General features: G+C 43.5%; 1 protein-coding gene across 1 annotated transcript in view; it reads right to left on the minus strand.

The window, feature by feature from the left end:
- Positions 1–19,145, minus strand: part of LOC118214908 (protogenin A-like) — a 42,045-nt gene extending 22,900 nt beyond the window's left edge. The window contains exons 1-7 of the mRNA XM_035395204.1: positions 19,042–19,145; positions 17,035–17,337; positions 3,279–3,423; positions 2,772–2,905; positions 2,164–2,460; positions 1,685–1,844; positions 1,002–1,249 (exon numbers count right to left, since the gene is read on the minus strand). Of these exons, the coding sequence (XP_035251095.1) occupies positions 1,002–1,249; positions 1,685–1,844; positions 2,164–2,460; positions 2,772–2,905; positions 3,279–3,423; positions 17,035–17,337; positions 19,042–19,108 (1,354 nt within the window). The 5' untranslated portion in view covers positions 19,109–19,145. The remainder of the gene's footprint in view (positions 1–1,001; positions 1,250–1,684; positions 1,845–2,163; positions 2,461–2,771; positions 2,906–3,278; positions 3,424–17,034; positions 17,338–19,041) is intronic.
- Positions 19,146–19,943: the final 798 nt, after the last annotated feature.

Below are 19,943 nucleotides of genomic sequence, written 5' to 3' on the forward strand. Positions count from 1 at the left end.
TATTCCCCTCTTAAAGATTTCAATAGCTAGGCAGGTTGAGACTGACTGAGACAGATGAAGAAATGCAGCCATTACCTTCTAAAAATATGACTCTTCCTAAAAAAGAAAGCATAGAGTCGTCCAGAGACATCTGAGTAATAATTACTAGAAAATAGCTACAGTGCAGTTGTGATTTCACCATGCTCAAACATCCATTTTGTAACTACAGTATTTTACAACTGAAGACAACAATTGTTCCTCAAGGAACACAATGCACAAGGCAATCCAAAATCTGTTTAATTCTGACTTACAAAGATGCAGGACCCCAGTCAGGGCGCCATAGTGACTTCTGTGATTTCCTTTCAATCAGCAGCCAATTTAGGCCCTGTGTGAACTGTTTAGCCAATCAATGCCTTAAATGAACCACTGAAGTGCTGAGACACTGAAAATCAGCAGACACTGCGGAACATTAGATCCCTGATCTACGCCCATGCAAAAATACAGTGTATCGTTTTTTTTTTGTGGCTTGTTCAACTATTACCAGTGTCTCAGAGGCCCTGAATCTACACTGAACTGAGGTTGCAGTGCAGTTTAAGGGGATGGCAGGCAGGACCTGTTTGCACAGAGAAGGCTTTTCCTATGTCAGTGGGAAAGCCATTCTTTTCCGCTGACCTCTGCCCAGCAACCAACTATTAACAACAGATGGTCAACATCTCATGTTCCTTTTCAGGTTACTGGAGGTAGAGAGAGAGAGAGAGAGAGCGCTGGGGATTCTGAAAGCCACGTTTATTAAATTTCAGGAGTCGTGGATTCCATTCACACGGGCTGCCTTCGGGTAATTACCATCGCCCGTAGAGACACAAACAAGCCAACGCGCGACAGTTCCACAGTGACAGTCTACATTGGGGATTGTTTCAGGCCCTCACACCCCAGCGCCCGTGTGTGATCATGCCTTTAAAGGGATGAGGGCTCAGATCGTAGCCTCTGATTCCTTCCCCGACCTCCTGCGCGGCCCTCCTCACCTTCAGCCTTCATGTAGTGCACGGAGTAGGCGATGACTTTGTCCGAGTTGTACAGCGGCCTGTCCCAGGCCAGCAGGATGGCGCAGCTGGACACGGTCTCGGCGCGGATGTTCCTCGGAGCGCTGGGGCGGTCCTCGGACATCACCACGATCAGCCGCGCCATGGACAGCACCGAGCCCTGCTCGTTCTCCGCCAGGCACTGGTAGATGGCATCGTCCTCTGGGATGATCTGGTTGATCACCAGTTTGCTGATGGGAGGAGACACAAAGTGGACTTCTATTTAGCTAAGCTCTATAAGGGCTACAAACAAACCTGCAAAGCAAAGCAGGTTGACATCTATGTGTAGGAAGTTAATTGGTGAATTAATATTTAATTCATTGTCATTGTCTGCAATGTGAAATATTCAGCTTGTTCTAAAATTGTCACAGGGCCTGGTCAGTTCTTTCCGAACTGTGGCACTGCTCACATCCAGTCAGTAGAGTGATTTTAACACATTTAGAGCAGGAAGCTACTGAAAAGAGGTGTTTCACATTATAAGAAACCTCACACAGATAATGTATCAAATTTGTTACTGAGGATACAGGCCAAGACTTTAGTTTAATCAACTGTTTACAAGCGCACAAAACTGAGACTATCCCAGAGGCGGGCTGAAGCACAGAGAGAGCGAGTCTGGCGGCCGATACCTGCTGTACATCTTGATCCGGCCGTTGGAGTGCACCTTCTGCCCGTTCTTCAGCCAGGTGATGTGGGGTGAGGGCACACCCTCGGCTTGGCACACAAAGCGAGCCGTTCCCGCCCGCGGACGGGTCAGACTCTCGGGCCACTCCACCAGGGAGGGAGGGGCTAAAGGCAGGCACATTTGCACAGGTTAAGACTGTGACACAACGTTGCTACAAAGTTGTAGTTGTAGATGTCGATGATGTGTTCATTCAGTTTTTTCCTTAAACCTCTAAGGTGTAAGACCACAAATATGATGATTAGAATGTTTTTAACTGACCATTCTAATGCTGATGTAACCATCACTACTGGCAATTGAAAGCAATGGAGCTCTAGAACACGGGCTTAAAAGTTTAAAAATAATTTTTTTTTATAACCTACTCCTCAAAGGGTTAATGAATCTGTAAGAGGGTGCAAAAATATCCATTGAAAGTATCGGAAGTACCCAGCACAGTGAGGTTTGCCGAGGCGATGGTGTAGTTGCGGGTCCCGGGTGTAGTGGCTCGGCACATGTACACGCCAGCATGCTGCAGCTTCACGTCCGAGATGACCAGGTTCCCGTTCCCCAGCACCTTGGTGTTGAAGACGTCGATGGACTTGTGGTCCGCCCGGCTCCAGGACACCAGCGGCCTGGGGACCCCGGTGGCCATGCACTCCAGGATGGTGCTCTGGTGTAGGGCCGTGGTGACGTTCTGGGGCCCGGCGATTATTTTTGGCCTCTGTGGAAGCCTGGGGCCCGGTGCTGCAGAGAAAAAACGGAATTATCACACGGACCCACTCATCTTCCATCTGGTTATACTGTACATACCATCACATGAATGACCGCACTCTGTTCTGATGATCACCTCATTAGATACTGACATTCCACAGTAATAAAAGTCACTTTCTATTTCATATATCCTCGACTGCATTGCTCCCATGAGGTTTCCATTTTTCTCGCACGCAACTTCATTAGAAACTGACATTCTCCAGTGATAAAAGTCACTTTCTACAGTATCTCACATATCCCAGATTGCATTGCACCTATGAGGACACCATTTTTCTCGCGCGCACCTGGGTTGACGGTGAGCACGGCCTCGGCACTCCGGCGGCGGCTGGCGATGTTGGTGGCGACGCAGCGGTAGTTTCCCGCATCCCCCGGTTCCACACCGTGGATCTGCAGCACTCCATTGGGCAACACCGTGATTCTACAGGAGCAAAATAGTCAGGACTACCGACCACAGGGCACAGCACAAAGAAACAGCTTTGGGCATATGTAGGGCTACACAAGAACCGGGGGTCAACTTCAGAGTCAGCACATTATGAAGTACACCTTGCTTGTGTTTAATTGCCTTAACTAATAAAGAACATATAATAAGAAAGAGAACCTATACCACTTCTTAGTTAAATGTCTGCGCCTGTGTCTTTTTTTCATTTTCAGCAGTTTTCTGATGTTTGTGATAGGGTGAGATGGTAACATATGAATGTCTGGTAATGCGAAGGTACTCAGAAGTTGATATCACAAAGAATATCCGTCACTGTCCTGTAAAGGCTATGTGCCCGACGAATGGATGTGGGTACCTTTCAGTAGCCAGAGGCAGCATGGTTCGGTTGAACTCCCAAGTGATGATTGCGGGGGGGTTCGCCGTGATGTGGCAGGCGAATCTGGCCACGGACCCCTCTGTCGCCGCCGCTGATGTGGGCTGGAGCACAAAGGGGGAAATACCTGGCGCACAGAAAGAGGGCGTTCAGAAAGCTGCACTCCTGAGCTGTGACAGGACTCACACCCACCCTCTCACTGGGATAAGCTCCAGCCATTTTCACCTCACACAACTGCATGTGATCAAAGAAGAAGAAAACCGACAGCAATAATGGTCAACGAGACACTTGACGACTATTTCCACTTGAGAGGAACACAAAAAAATTAAATGGTGCTTGAGGAAAGCAGTGCAATAACTCTTTTGATGCCAGGCTTAGTGGATAAGAGTCTAACTTAATCTGCCAGGGCTTTTGGAGGTGTTACAGTCTGCCAATCCATGGAAATTAAATAAAGAGCCAAAAAGATTAAATAAAAACCGTAACTTGAAAATCAATACCAGCCTCAGCAACTACAATAACCACCATCCCCCCACCTCACTCTACCTCCAGCATACTCAGTGGATACAGACAAATGCATGTTATCAGTTGTGCCATGAAAGCAGTGGAAATCAATTGCTCTATCAGGAAACAAGACTGAGACAATGGCAGAAGCTCTTTATAAAGCACCCAGTCCCCAAGCCTGTGGTCTTATTTACAGCACAGGCAGTTACAGCACCCAGGCCATCCCTAATTTTCCAAAGGTTTTATTGTCTGAAGCCACGGCACCCTGCCGAAAACCTTCCTCTGTGAAGGAACAACAGAGAGATCAGCAGCCCTTACGGAGATCAGCTAATCCATGGAGCCACCAGAGGAGACCGATCAATACCCAGCGCTTTCTTTACACAGAAAAAGAATTAATTCACAACTGCATCAGTATCAACACCAAACATCCTCATCTCAAGGATTTATACATTAAGTCCGCGATATGATAGATCAGTAGGACAGCAGGGAAGTTGTGCTGTAGGTACTCTGTAGGTACTTTCCACTAAAAAAAAAAAGTAGTACTCTCTGTCCCTTTTCAGATGCAAACCAGTACAGGACTATGTGCCATTCATGTACGTAACATGGACATTTCTTAGGACAGAAAAGGTAAACATCCTAAACTCAGCAGATCAGTCACACCACTTGCCAATTATCTGATCCCAAAGAATCATTCTGATAAGTTATCTAGAGTACACTGGAGTGACATGTATCAGTTAGTTTGTGGTTCTGTATGTTCATTAAGGGTGAATGTCACGATTTCAGCCATTTTAGATGAAGACTCTGAAATGACTGCTCTCTGAAAACATCAGTTAATTTGAGGAACAGATAGCATAAGATTAGATAAAAAACTGTTTGTGTCAGTTTGTCTTATGTTGAGTTCTGGGCAATATTAAGTAACTAGATGGACTGACTTGTTCGGCTAAATAAAAGAGCTAAAGTGTTTTTCCCCCATTCAAAGGGCCCTGGCCATCCATTTGGCAAAATATGAAACTTGGAACACCGATTTAATAATCACAGTGTAAATAGCATTAGGTTTTAATTGGTTGATATCCATTGGTGCATTGAAAGCAAAGAATGGTTGATTTGTACTCCTGCTGCAGATTCACCCCAGGGGGTGAGTCCACACAAACAGATGGCTTACAAAAGTCCTCAGAATGCACTACAGTAATGTGCAAACACAAGACATGTGCTGCCACAACTGCATGGACAATTGACTGCAGAGGCAATCAGGGGACTGTGTGTAGTGTACATCATTATTGCAGTGATTTTCACTTTGGGTCTTTTTGCATAGTGAATGCAAATGTGCATACATAAAGCCAGTACAGCTCCATCTGGAGTAAGATGACACTACAAACAGCATTAGAATATAACCTGTGCACTTAAGCATAAAAAGAGACACTCCTCTGCAGTTAAGGACAGTATTTGGTTTTAATCCACTTCTCTCTCATCGAGTGACATTACTGCATATTAATGTATGAATTAAAATAATGCAAAAGGTTAACAGTGTGCAGTGTTCTTTAACCCAAAAAAAGAGACTGACAGTTTTATAGATCTGTGTGTTGCCTCATCTCAGGCTCGTCACAGAGAGTTCACTACCTGGGAAAATAGCCTGAGAAATGATCATTGAGTCAGAGGACTGGTGGTTATCTGAAAGACGGCAAGCCATCGATTGCGTTTCAAAATCACTAATGAATCTTCTTTGAGCATGTAAGGTAATACTGGGGGGGGGGGGGAGTGAGAGTGAGAGTGTGTGTCAGTAGGAAACAAAATGAGTTTGTAGTTTTATACACAAGTGGCAGCTTGAAACAGCCAGTAAACAGAAGAGTGAGAAACATTCCTTTTGTGTATCATTTGCAGAGCTGTCAGTAAATCTCCCAAGTAACTCCGCCCCAAACAAACACGCACATGCACACGCACATGCACACACACACGTATGCACTTTCACACATAAAACATTCAAGCAGAATCACTTCAAACACAAGCCAACCACCCAGTTGATAAACTATATGATGGCCTTAAATTCCTTTAATCTGTACCCTAATCCACTTTGTCATTAACCAATCCTAAGAGCACCGGCCCTAGAGTTTTCTGGAAAAGTCGCCTGACAAATTTGCCCAGCTGGAGTACTCCTCCATGGGGCTACGAAGAGCAACATGGACCGATGCGGGATTGCATTTCCCTGCCTCTGACTGGTCGCCGGCTGATGCCCGCACTGCAGTGAAAGAGAAGCCTGTAAAAGTGAGGTGCTGCACAGTTCTCATGCCCGACTCCCGCGGGCAGCCTGCAGCACATGTGAAATATCTATTGCTCTTCCTCCTCCTCCTCCTCCTCCTCTTCCCAGAGCCAGCCATCTGCAGATCCATCGACAAGATGTGTTCTCGTGCATTTTAACAAAATACAAGGCTTCCTCTTTAATGCTGACCAATAGAATTGTATATTTTTGGATGATTATTGGACTGTGATAATCAGTCCAGAAAAAGAACAGCCCCACATTGTCATTGATTAGTCACACCCATACCATTAAAGTCACTCCTCCTCCTCCTCTTCCTCCTGGACAGCCCACTACCTAACCACACCCCACCCCTCCCCTCCCCATCTCTCCCGAAAGCCTCAGGTCAATAATTTGTTAAAAGAAATCAATGGCAATACTGCTCCTAGAACAGACCTGTAGGTAAATCAGCTTTTATGTTTTAAAGAGGTCCATGATGGGGGGGATCTGCTCAGGTCAGAGCCCTGATACAGTCTACCTAATGATTACACACAAATCAAGACCAATACCACTGCAGCCAAAAATCCAGACTTCTGAGTAGACACCATATAGGAGCAAATCACAACAGCATTATAAATAATACATCTGACGGACAAACCAACCACATGATCAACAAGCAAAGTCCCCTGCATTTTCTATATCAATCATTCTGCTTCTTTGGTTCAAAGAAATTCACATAGATAGCCTATATGATGTGGAGATGAATAAAAATTCTTGCATATAGAAAGCTAAACAAACAAAATCCTTTTCAGCTATTAGGCTATAACTCTGGACACAGATTCAGTACAAAAATGCAAATCTGGTCCTTTGCTTCCTATGGGAAATATCACACAGGGAAATCTACTTGTCAGAAGATAAAAATGGACTTAATTAAAGAAAATACAGGAAGAACCTAAAGAAGATTACAGTCAGCTCAGATTTCAATTGAAGCAAATCCGTTCTAGGCGTACCTACAGCCTGTGTGATTATACAGCTGCCACAACTGGCATCAAAGCAAAGACAAAAGTGCATGAAATAGGGAGGCACTCTAAAGAGTAGAGATAAAAACTACAGATAATTGCAGATTCTCTGAATACAGTCAAGTTCCAAATCTGAATCAGATCACCAAACCCAAAAATACCACACAAAGCCTTTTGGTTGCAGTGCTATTAAACACATTTTTCTTCAAGCTTTTTACTGGCTATTATTTTATTTCTCAATACAGCTGTTGTTGACTGTTGTGTAATTCTGAAAAATGATTTGCAGAACATTTCACTTTTGCATTTCTGATTTAGCTATCTTCAATAGATAATGGTTTTGGATTTTTGTGGGGGCTAAATATTATCGAAAAGCCAACAGCCTCACAAAACTGCTGAAGCCATCTTCGCCGGAAACAAAAAAAAAAAAACTTTGAACTGACATCTGCGTCGCTTGTGATATTTGCTTTTTCAAAGTAAAAACAATCATTTAAAGATATCACACCAGAATCTAATCTAAAAAACTGCACAGGGAGTGTCACACCTCCTTAACACAGCTAAAGATGCCAGGTGCTAGAGCACAGGGAAGAAGAAAATCTGCTTCCTGAGAGGATTTCAGTGAGTCATGGTTAGCACACAGCGCTTAGACAGCCACTCTGAGTCTTCACATTCTCTTGTGTGGAAAACACAGAGGGTGGCTCTATTAGGAAACAGAACCCAGGGCGAGTGTTTAGCTGGATGTGCCGGGTATTTATAAATCAGTCTCTTAAGAGTGATAGACTCCCTGCGCTCCTGAAGCACCTTCCCTGGGGCTTCAATTTCCAACAGTCACTTCCCTTCTTTAACCAAACAGCTTTACAAAAGCACCAGTTACATGATAAAATAAACTTCATATTCAACTTCATAACTGCATATTATATTGAACTACTGATTTTTTAAATTGTTTTTTTAATTGGGTTTTTCCTTAAGTGCAATATTTTGGATTCAATGTCCCCTCCTTTTTTAACTGAGCTCATGATCTGTGACAGTGAACCCCCCCTTCCCCAAAAAAAAAAATGTCTTGCACTATAAAGAATGTGGACCCTTTCACAGAGCCTACAGCTGTCTCTCAGTGCTTATTTAACTGAATTAGCTGTGGGCTGACCGGCATCTTGGGCCAAACCTGTAGCGAGCAACCTCCACAGCAGCACTTTGATGTGAGGTAGTGGAGTAAGGCACAGCACACAATCACATAAATTGGAGCAGGCCTCCGTGAGCAGATTCTGTGAAAGATCAGCACAGGGACCAATCAGGCACCAAAGCTTATCATACTGAGCGAATCACGGGCTGAGGAATCGCTGGCCGGGTGTGTGCAGCACTCCTCTCCTGCACTGAATGAATGTGGAACTTTCAATCAACATCAAAGCGCATTCCTTACTGTTGCACAACATAACCACAAAATCAAGGAGGCATCCAATTAACTCAAAGGCCCAAGGGCCTGGCAGAGATGTGTCTCTAAATGCTGGGAAAGGTCAAAGGATAAGAGATGACATAGTCTCTGTCAGTCGCTGCAAAACGGCTAATCCACGTGCTGAAATCTATAGCAGCGAGCTGTGGTCAGTGCTCTGGCAAAAGCTGCACTGAACACCTAATTGACCTCCTGTTTAACAAAGTTAAGAATGACCAGAGCACCTTAAGGCTTATTAAAGAGATGTTGGAGCAGGTGACCAGAGAGATCAGTTGAACTGAAAACTATACTAGAGGATAAGCCTACTATCCATGTGTACTATGATATACCACTGAGAGTGTTTAATCAGTGATAATTTGGAGATAGCTTTCAGCGCATTGCCCCAGAGGAAAATGAAGCATGGGTTGTCTTTTAAAGCTTTCAGGGCTCCAGTTACATTGTCAGTCAACACTCTGCATTAGTTACAAAATCCTAACACTTAACTTCGTATATCAGTTACCCTCTTTGTCAACTTTCGTGGCGTTATTTAAAACAGACAGAACACCGTGCCGTCCGGTTCCGTGAAGTACTATTTGTGTAGCTGGGCTAGTTCCTAATGAGGAAAGACCTGAGAAAGAGAAGATTCCCAACAAACGCATAAAGAGGATCTGGCCATCTGCCCTCTCTGCTGCCCTGACCTTTAACCTCTGCCCTCCACAAATCCTGGCCAGTGCACTGCTTAGATAGGCAGGGTCCGGAGAGGCCAGCTAACCCCGGTGCTGCTTGCCTGCTGGCACTGCAAACCGGTGATCAATCACGCAGGGGGAGGAGCCACACATCTCAGAGGGGATTCCGCAGTCATAAAGCTTAGCGCTGTCCTTCTCTTTCTATCTGCCTCTTTCCATAAGAAATATCAAACAAGAGCCATCATGAATGCCCCCAATAACTCTGTAAATAATTCACTTCAGCAACACCCAATTTGGGTCTTCAGTCACTTCAGTCATGCATGTATCACCCAGTTCCATCACTAGAGTAAATTCAATATCCGAACAAATGCACCCTCCCTAAATTAAAGGGAGCGATCAGATCAATTAAAGGGTATTGATGAAGCTATGCTCTTTGGTGCTGGCAGGATCATATTTCTCCGTGCAGGGCTGATATAGTTCAACCCAAAAAAATCTTCTCCGGTGTGAGAATTCTGTGTTTATAAACTATGTTTATAGTTTACACTTAAAACTTGAAAAACAAAGTTTAAAGGAAAAAATAGAATTTAAATAACATGTACACATTCTCTCTCTCTCTCTCTCTCTCTCTCACACACACACACACACACACACACACACACAGATACATTTAGACCAAAATAAGAAGTGTTGAGTGCACTGGTCACTGATTTCCCCCCTTTGTCATGAGAGCATATTGAACAGAACAGAACTAGCGGGGCAGATACTGAGGGTCAGTGCCCAGGTCAAAAAGAGACAAAGGTTCCCTTAGAGACGTCAGGGGCCATCTTAGCTCCCCAACCCCCCAGGTCACGTCAGAAACCTGGGTTTCTGGGAAACTCTGTATTTGACCAACTCCCCAAGGACTTTTTTTATAGTGAAAGGAGAGAAACTTTTGGGGGAATTCCCATCATCGGGATAAGTCATGGCAGGAAGCATCAGCAACCCAAGTGGCCAGGCAGGAAGAAGGATGCATTAAAATGAGTTTTTTTTTTAGGCATACAAGGTTAGGGACCCAAAACAACCCAAAAAAGAAAAAGAAAAATCAAAGGAAAAAAAAAAAGATAAGCAACTGTTGATCAGCTGACTGATCAAATGTTCAGTTAGATACTTTTTTGGTGGCCTTTCCCTGTTGTGATCTTACAGAGTCAGTCACCGGTGTGCATTCCAGAGGAACTGCAGGAGTGATAGCTTGGGGCACAAGAGTAACGGGAGCGTCCAGCGGCAGCACAATGGCTGTTTGCTCAGCACAGCTAATTCGGTCCAGCCCCCACCGCGCCCCTACACCACCCCCCTCTCCTGCTCCCAGTGGTGCTAAAAAGCAGGAAGTGACAGAGGAGAGAGATACCGCTGCGGCGTTTTTGTTGACTTGCGCGGCTTCTGCTTTGCCCTGATTGAAACAAGATGGACAAGCTGCTCTGATAATCCCGGGCCCTGGCAGCTGGGCCTGGGATGATCTGCTGGACAGCAAACTGGAGACACTGACACCCAAACCTGCAGATGGTCACCCCATGGCCCACTGAGCACTACCAAATACCCTCGCCCCCAACACATTCCAGCCATCCTCGGTGTCAAAATGTTCAGATCCCGTGTTGAAGGGCTCCTCTCAACTTTCATAGCAATGCAAGACCGCTGTAAGCCTTAAATCTAAATGACCAAAAGCTGGCTTTCACCACGATGTCACCACTGCAACAGTCACGCAAACCCTGGCAACTGAACCTCACTGCTATTTCAGTTGCAAACTGGCTGGCTGTGATAAAGGACAAATTTACTCTAAAACAAGCTAACACAGATGAAAATTACACTCCTTCAGACAGTACCATGTTAGGATGGAGCACCAGTAAGTTCTGGTTTGGTTCGTCCCACATAAACTGAGAGGGAAAGAGAAAGGGAGAGAGGGAGGGAGGGAGGGAGAGACAGAGCAAGATCCAGTCCACTTCACATTGGAGCCACGGTGAGAGGATTGATGCAGTTTATCAGTCCATTCTGTGTTTACAGAGCGAGTGCACACACTCAAGGCATCTCAAACTATGTAACACGAATAGCACTTGTCAGGCCCTTCCCTGGTGGCCTTCTCTCCATCTGGTAACAGAAGAAGGTTGTTGACAAATCTATCCCATTTCTGGTCTTTGTCTCTGTGCATTGAAAGGGGACATATCTTAGGTTTCACCCCGTATGACTTAATGAGAAAGGGGGGGGGGGGGGGGTTCTCAAAAGACAACCTTAATTTTAATTTAAGATAGGAAGACAAGGCTTTTCACGGTGTGCGATGACACCCCCCCCCCCCCCCACACACACACAACACCACACACACACTTGCGCTCTCTGTCTCCCTCTCACCGCCCCCATGTGATGCTTTTCTTTTGAGCTTAATAAATGATAGGTCCTGGAAGGGAAGACACCGATGGACAAATGAAAGAGGGGGAGGTGTTGAAAGTGTTGAAAAGCTCCACATATCAATCAGTGGAGAGCTGGCTGCTGGGACTTGGGCCACATAATACCTCCATGACAGCCTGTTGACCAGTGGCTCGGCCATTCAACCCACAATCCCCTGCCCTTTCAGCCCATAGGGCAGTGGGGCAGAGAGGGGGTCTCTGGCAAGCCACCACCCAACCTCTTCCTTGCTTCATGAGCTTTGAAGTCTCTGCATAATTATCCCTTTGCTTCCAATGGACAGTCCTTTCATTATTTATTTCATGTCTCTAATTTGTGCAGGTTCTTTGGTTCTTTAATCAAATGAGACAAAAATATAAGAATAAATGAGAATACTTTTAACCTAAATGTTGATACTGTTATCACACTTTCCATTCAGCTTTTAGATTTAATCTAGTTATGCGCTAAAATCCAACTAATTTTGAATACACAATGTGAAATATATCAAATCTCTTCAGTGTCCCAAATGAGAATACATACAGTGTAATGCAATATTAATTATTGGAATTTAATATGGGGATTATCAAGAGGGTCACCGGACTAGAAAAAGAGTTACTTAACAAATTGACAGGAATTGAAAGGAACAGGAACCCTTAAGTGTCTCCTCCTGCTTCGGTACCTACAATCTGCAGAAACTTCTGACCTCTGGGATGCAGAAGCACAGGAAAAGCAGGAAGCCTTCTGCATCCAAAGGAAGAGGAAATTAAATGATCATGCTCCATATTGGGGCACAATTTGTTTTCTTTCAACACACTTCAGCAGGCAATGGTCTTCCCTCATGTGTTTAGGAACCATATTATACTGCAGTGAGACAGATGTTACATATTCCTAATACACCCAAGCAAACACAGCCAGAGTCACTCACCAGGCTGCTGAATCACATTGAATATGTCAGGAACCATTTACAAAGTGCTCATTTCTCTACGAGGGTATAGATTTAAAGACCACAATTAACATCAGCAAAGCATTTCACCTGGCAAAATTGTTTACAGGCAAGTATGGCCTCCAATTAAGTATGCAGTAACCCACAAGTTCAATACATGAGGTTAGAGCAGTTCAATATCACAGATTATCAGTGCAAATTGTCTAAGCACTGCCCAAGAGTTAACCTAAAATTCCGTACAGCTGAGTCTCTCTGCATACAGCAATGTTTCATTCTGTTTTTCACACGTCATGACAGTTTAGAACAGGGGTGCCCAATGTGAGTTCAGGTGTTTGTTTTAGCCCAGCACTACAACATCGATTCAACGAACTAATCAGGTCTTCAATCATGACCTGGATAAATAGAGTATGCTCTATTTATGCTGGGCTTGAACAAAAACCTGCACCTACATCGTCCCTTTTTGGGCAAGATTCTGCCTTTTTGGACAAGTTTAAGCCCCTTTCTCCACCCTGGGTCATCAAAGAACACATCCTGGGAGCTGGAGAAATAAATTCTCTCTACCTTTCTTTTAAAGGCCAGATCACTCTCCCTCACTGTTGGATAATAGCCTACTTGTTTTTCTAGGCCAAAAATGTAATGTACTGAAGAGTACTGAAACTTACCAATGAATTTGTTAGATATATTGATTATTCCTTCTGGTTGCTTTTTTCCTTTTTACAGAACCTTTGAATGAACAGTTCATATTCATTACAGGGTAGAATATATAAATAATATAATTGATGGTGAGCATAACTGCTCATCACATGGCTGCCATGTGTATACATTTTTTCCATAAGTAATTATCCACATTAAAAAAGAAGTGTAGAAAGCATGAACGCAGACCGATACAGAGACAGGTCTCTATGAGGGCCAGAGGTGACAGAGAATCAAAGCCCAGGGTGCAAAAGGCCCCCCACATGTTGGACTATGAATCTGCCTATTCAGAACATTAAAAGGCCCCTGAGCCACTGTGAATTATTTTCACACCAATCACTGCAGGCTGTTCTTTCCACTGCAAATAGAAGGCCTACAGGTGACATTTAAAACATGCAATGAAAAAACTTTAAAAAGAAGCATTTCAATTACATTATCTCACACTAGCAGCAGTAAAGGTCACATTGACCTTACCTCACAGATCTATGTTAGCTTTACAACAAAAAAAAATTACTGAAGCCATTTCTGACACATAAGTTCAAATTTTAACATAAAATGCCAGGGTCAGTTCATACATTAGTCGTACATTATCACTCACAATGTTTTTTCTTTTACAGAAAGCTATGGACTAAATTCGGAGGTGACTTTTCCCCAGAACAATAACTGCCCTTCCAAAAGTGAATAGGCCCAGCTGTTCTGTCCACTGATCTCTGGACAAACAAGTGCTCTCAGAAAGAGCTCCTTTACTTCAGGAGGGGAGGTCAGGGGGTTGGACAAAGGAGGCCAGAGAGAATAGCTTTTCATTAATTCCTAATAGTAGTGGGGGGGTAGGGGACAGGAGTACACCCTGATTCTGCTTCAGTGGCTGACCATACACTAAAGTTAAGCAAGGCAACTCAGACTCAAATAGTGCAGAGGTAAGAATATGTTCAAATACATAACAGTTCTAATTAGGAGAGAGTGTGTATGTGTATGTCTTCTACCTTTGTATTCTACCATGATGCATTTCTCAGGTACCTGCAAATTTTATGAGCTCTAAGATAGATCGTCCATCAGGGCTAAGTGTCCTTTAAAACAAGCCTGTAAACTCCACTGGCTTATTTTACCACCTCTTAAGTTCACAACATAAAACAGCACACTGCCTTCAATTAATAAACGCACAAGCACACACAGGGCCCTATAAAAATCATTTAATGTACATGCCGTGCTGAAGTACAAACACTGAACATGCAGTTGATTTTTTTTTCTTTTGCAATGGTTTCTGCAGCTTTAAGCATTGCGCCCCCCCTTCAGCAATGTAACCTAAGCCTCATTAACCTCTGGGCTCTACTACCACTACATTTGCAAGGCTGTGTGGTATCCTCTGCAAACAAACAGCATTGTTAGCATATTTATCCCAATTGCTTCCAAGAGCACTTTTTCTCACCACCAGCAGCAAAGCAAATCCGTATGCAGTAGACTATTTTGTTTTCTAAGAAAAAGAAATTGAATTTGGAATCTTCTAGGTTCACAAGTAAAGTGAAAGACCAGATTGGCTTGAAATGAGCTGACTTGTTGACCACAGACCCCTTTATATCCACTGTTGTCTTCCAACATCTACTTGCCAGTGCATTGTTCAGCTCAAATTAGAATGCATCTGGAACATGAGTGTTATTACACCCAAAAGGAACCTCCCAAAGACCAGCGATATCTATGATGAACTCAATACAGAGGGCACAATATAATTTCATACAGCAAACTGTGTCAGAGGGACAGCGTAACTCCTGAGTGACTGAGATGATCAGTGAAACAGGATGTCGGAGGTCAGGCACTTGCACGGGGGCAAGCAGATTTTTGTTTTTCTTTAACAGCAAGGCCTGCTCTCAGCTCAGTTGTGCTACAGCCAGTGGGCAGAGCTGCAGCAAGCCCCCTGCTTGAGAATCCAATTTCCACCTTTCAAGGAAAGGAAATAAACAACCAACTTCCTGTCAGCAGCACACTGGGTTAAATCTGCCTCACTTTCCGCAAGATGTAAATCTAAAAAATACATTGCGTACATAAACAGATGTCAGCAAAGCAGTTTCTCTAGAAAAAACACTGACACTATATCTTAATTATTTGTTGATATCTCTCAATGGACACTGAAGAACGTGCAGGTGACAGGAAGTTTCTTTTGAAAAGATCACTCAGCATGTGTTTTTTACACAGTTCTGGAAAAAGCAGGCAAGAGGTATTTGAAATATTTCCAATGGACATAGGCCTACTTCAAGCATATATCAAGTATAGCCTAACGGCTGTAGAAGGAAAACAAATGCCTGGCTGGTCACACCAAAAAACTTTCTCTTGTTTATATTTTCACAAAGTATTAGACTGGGTTCTTCTCATAAAGGTCCAAGGGGTTTAATTAATTCACGGCAGTCCAAGGCCAACAAAATCTGCTATCACTGTAACAGAGCCAGAAGTACTATTTTTCAGGTCTGGTCGATCATTTCTGCATGTTGCTCTTTTTATTGACACAAAAGGCAAAACTATTGATGAGAATAATGTGTGATAGCACAGGGCTTGCCTGTTTCAGAACTAGGTTCCGCTTAAAATATCAGGTTTCCCCTCTGAACGGGAAGGCTGGAAAGAGACAAGCAGCCAAAGTCTATTGTGCACGTCAGCACCAGGAGGAAGGATAGCCTGAGGGGTGGTGACACGGGCAGAGGACGGTCTCCTAATGGCCAGCTCTCACAAAGCTTCTCCTCCCTTTTAGAAAGCAAAAAAGCCTGTTCACGTATATGCCCCCTCACCCACACGCCCCCCCCCCCCCCAAAAAAAGAAGCATTCCAGAAGAACAATTCCTAGTGACCACGTACTTTGGGGGAGCAATGACATGAAAGCCCTGGCCAGTGAATGGGGGTCATCTGCTCTTTAGCGCTAGGGTAACCCGCGTCCTGGACAACTCTTAACCCTCTAAAACCTGCAGCTTTCTTCATTTGCACATGAATGAACACATTTTCGAACACAAGAAAAACTTCTGAGTTTTAGGCCTCTATCTCTGGCTTTGATTGGTTTATCTCGCTCTCTCCCCCCCACCCCCCCGGCCCCCGCCCTCCCCCTTCAGCTTCCCGGCTATTAGACAGATTAGAGAATTAGGATTCCCAAAATGCAACATTGTGCATTACACTTCTGAAGGAAAAGGATAAGTCAGCCTGCCCCAAGATTAGATGTCCCAAAAGCTGAAAGGATATGACAGCACCCTGCTAGTGGTTTTGGAAATCTCTTTCCCCCTTTATTTTGGAGCACAGAAATGTCTGTCATCTAGCCTATCGCTTCCCCAAAATTCCCATTCTGTTAATCTCTGTTGTCAAAATGACATTAAATGAAACTTCAGTTCAGCTTCAATCTGATTATATTAAAGAGACAATGAGAGGTCTCCATGGTTGTAGCCTGACAGTTCCTTCACTGACAGAATGCTTGTCATGATGCCTTGCTAAAAATGATGACTAATACAGCCAGAATATTATGTCATATCAAATCACCATAGTTGCTATTGTAATGCACCAGCTTCAAGCCTGTGTAGCAACTGTCAAATTAAAGCCAGTGAAGTGAAAGACAGCTGTGGGTCCTTTGAAACAAGGTCATTTAATTTCACCGACATAAACCCTTGCTCTGGTGCATGTGGTATACCGTCATTCCCCATCAAACACCTAGTGCTACCAGTGCTGAGGTCACCATAACCATACACATCAACAGTGATGACCTGATGGACTGATGCACTGAAGTCTTTCCACTGGACAAACACACTTATTTTCCTCTGGGGCTTTTAAAATTCCTGCAGGCAGTGAGGTATGGCTTCGAGGCAATACTTACTTGCGATAGTTAGACGAGCTTTCTGGCTCAAAATGGCTCCATACTTGTTCTGCGCGAGGCACTGGTAGAAGCCTTCGTCCGATTTGTCTCCTTTTCTGCCCTCTACCTCTGAGATGTACAGGGAGCCATTGGAGAGCAGGTAGACCCGTTCATTCTCAGAGACTCTTACTCCGTTTTTTAGCCACCTAACATCAATGGGTGCCTCTCCATGTGCTTGGCAGTCCAAAATAACCGGGTCCTTCCGCACCACAGTCACGTCATGGGGCTCCTTGATGAAAAACAACTCACTAAAACATAACACACCTGCCAGGAGGAGAGAGGAGCAGTCAGTTTCATACCAGGGGCAGCTGAGAGGAGGGAGGTGGTAAGGAGGGGTGGCACTTACATAACTGAAGAGCACTGTGGCCTGCCTTAGTGCTATTTAACCCTTTCAGGTGTAAGATCACAAATATGTTCTTAACTGAACAGTCAAATGCTTATATAATAGTCATTACTGGAATGGAAAGCAATGGATTTGTAGCATACTGACTTTGAAAAAACATACAAAAAGGCATTTCAACAGTTAATTCTGGTTGAATGCATTCGCACGTTTTTAGACGCACGCTGGGATGATAAAGAGCACGATTAACTGAGCGGTCACGCTAACTCATGATTAACTGACCGGTCATTTATTTATCTCGATTAATTGCCGGTGGGTTACTGCGCATCCACCCTTTGCCGAAGTGCTCAGGCACGTATGTACTATGTAGACCAGTGGTCTCCAACCCTGGTCCTGGAGAGCTACAGGGTCTGCTGGTTTTTGTTTTCACCTTAAAATCAGAACCCAGTTGAGACCCAAAACACCAGGTGAGTTGACTTAACTGTGTAATAAACTGCTCTGATTGATTCATGAAGTGCAGAGTCACTATGAAACCCAGCAGACCCTGTAGCTCTCCAGGACCAGGGTTGAAGGCCACTTATGTAGACTATCTGTATTGACCACCTCGAAACCGACAGATCGCCTAACTCACTGCCTTGAGAAGTTTATTTCAAAAACTGTCCCGACACTGGAAAATAAATAAATAAACAGCACTATATAGCCACGTGCTGTCAGTCGCTTTTCTATGGCTCCATGGATTTAAAAAAAAAATACCACACTGTTAAAGCAATACAAAGAATATGCATAACCGTAAAATGCAATATAAAGAATAATTACATCTTATTGTATCTTATTTAGAGTGATCATAACGCAGTTAGTCATTTAGCGTATTATATTTTTTGGAAATATCAGAGCCAACATTAACTATCCTTTAAAAGAATAGCCTACTATTAATGCATATCTAGGTAGGTGCAGATAGCTATCATTCAATCGGTTTCAGACTAATTTAACTTTAAAAATATATAAAGAATACGAACCATAAATCGCACCAAAATATATTGCAGGCCTATTGTTAAATTTCATTGAGACTGCCAATTGAAATGAGAAGAAATGCAATCACGTCTTAGGGTAGATTGGTTAATGCTTCTCAAGCAAACACAACATTCACCTATCCACGTGTAGTAGAAATGTTGCCAGAACTTAGCTGCTTTATTCCAACACGACATCCATAAAGCGGACCACGCGTTTCCAGGTAGAAACTGATAAATGTATAGGTTACCATTCACATAATTTGGAACGATCATAGATCGGACAATACATGTCCTGAGCAGTGGTCAGCGCGGCCATTACCGTGCCCTCCCATGACACTGGGCAATGATACAACGTCCAGCGTCCACTTGCGCACAATCAAATTGTCACTTCAATTTCACATCGTACGTTTATTTCCGAAATGCACAATATGCGATTCCACACCCTGTCATTTCTGTTAGAAACTTGCAAAGTTATCCGCGATTCAGAAACTTTCACATAAACACAGTTTAAGGACACATTATGACGACCAGGGATGCACGCCTCAGAAACGTAACATTTTTAAAAAGTGCTCAAAATCTATTTTTAAAAAATAAGTAGCCTATAATAAAAACACTTACCTGAAATTTGAAGTGATACTGCAAAAAACAGCAAACGCTGATATTTTTTCCTATTAAAATACGCCATTTATTAAAATTGTTCTCGCATGCTATTTCTGGTGACTACTGCCTCTCGTTGCAAAGTGCAAATTCAGGTTTCAAGTGAGAGCGCCTCTACTCCGCATCAGGGACTACTTTTCTCTTGGCGTAAAGGGACAATCCCTCCCCCAATGTGTGTTCCACGGCTGAGCTGGGCGTTGATGTTCATCCATAAACTGACCCCGATTGCGCTTCGGCTCTCTGGGCAAACTGATTGCCTTGAAGAAGAGCGCCAGATGAACCGATCCAGGATCAGCACCTGAAGCGGGCTTTCACCCTGATCAATGTTAGGAAGGAAGACTTCTTCCTCCAGCTCTCCAAATCACCGGAGTTAACACCAGAATTAACATTTGAAATACATGTCACTCCTATAATCGTGTATTGTAAGTCGCTTGGGATATTAGCATTTACTAAATGATTGCAATGTAATGCAACGTGCGCTATAGTTACTGCTGTGGTACATTGTTATATTAATTGTATTGTCTTTTAGTGGTCAACTGAATGAGAAGAAACTGGAGATAGAAATATATAAAACATGTACCTTAAATGATTATTACATCAAGTAAAGGGATTACAATACAATAATGGCATAAACAATATATGTCTTTTTTTGCATTTTTAAATCAATGATCTTGTGTGATAATATTACAGCGACTAATTTGCATGAATGTAAATTCTATACAATGAATTCATTGCACATATCTGTGTATGTTGGGATGGGATGGGGATCTGGTAAACTGACCAACACACAAGACCACTATAGTTCCACCTCATTCCAATGTCAACCATCAACTGCAGTTACAACAGCTATCAGTTATGTCCCC

The sequence above is a fragment of the Anguilla anguilla genome, chromosome 16 (genome assembly GCF_013347855.1).
Source record: "Anguilla anguilla isolate fAngAng1 chromosome 16, fAngAng1.pri, whole genome shotgun sequence".
Classification (NCBI taxonomy): domain Eukaryota; kingdom Metazoa; phylum Chordata; class Actinopteri; order Anguilliformes; family Anguillidae; genus Anguilla; species Anguilla anguilla.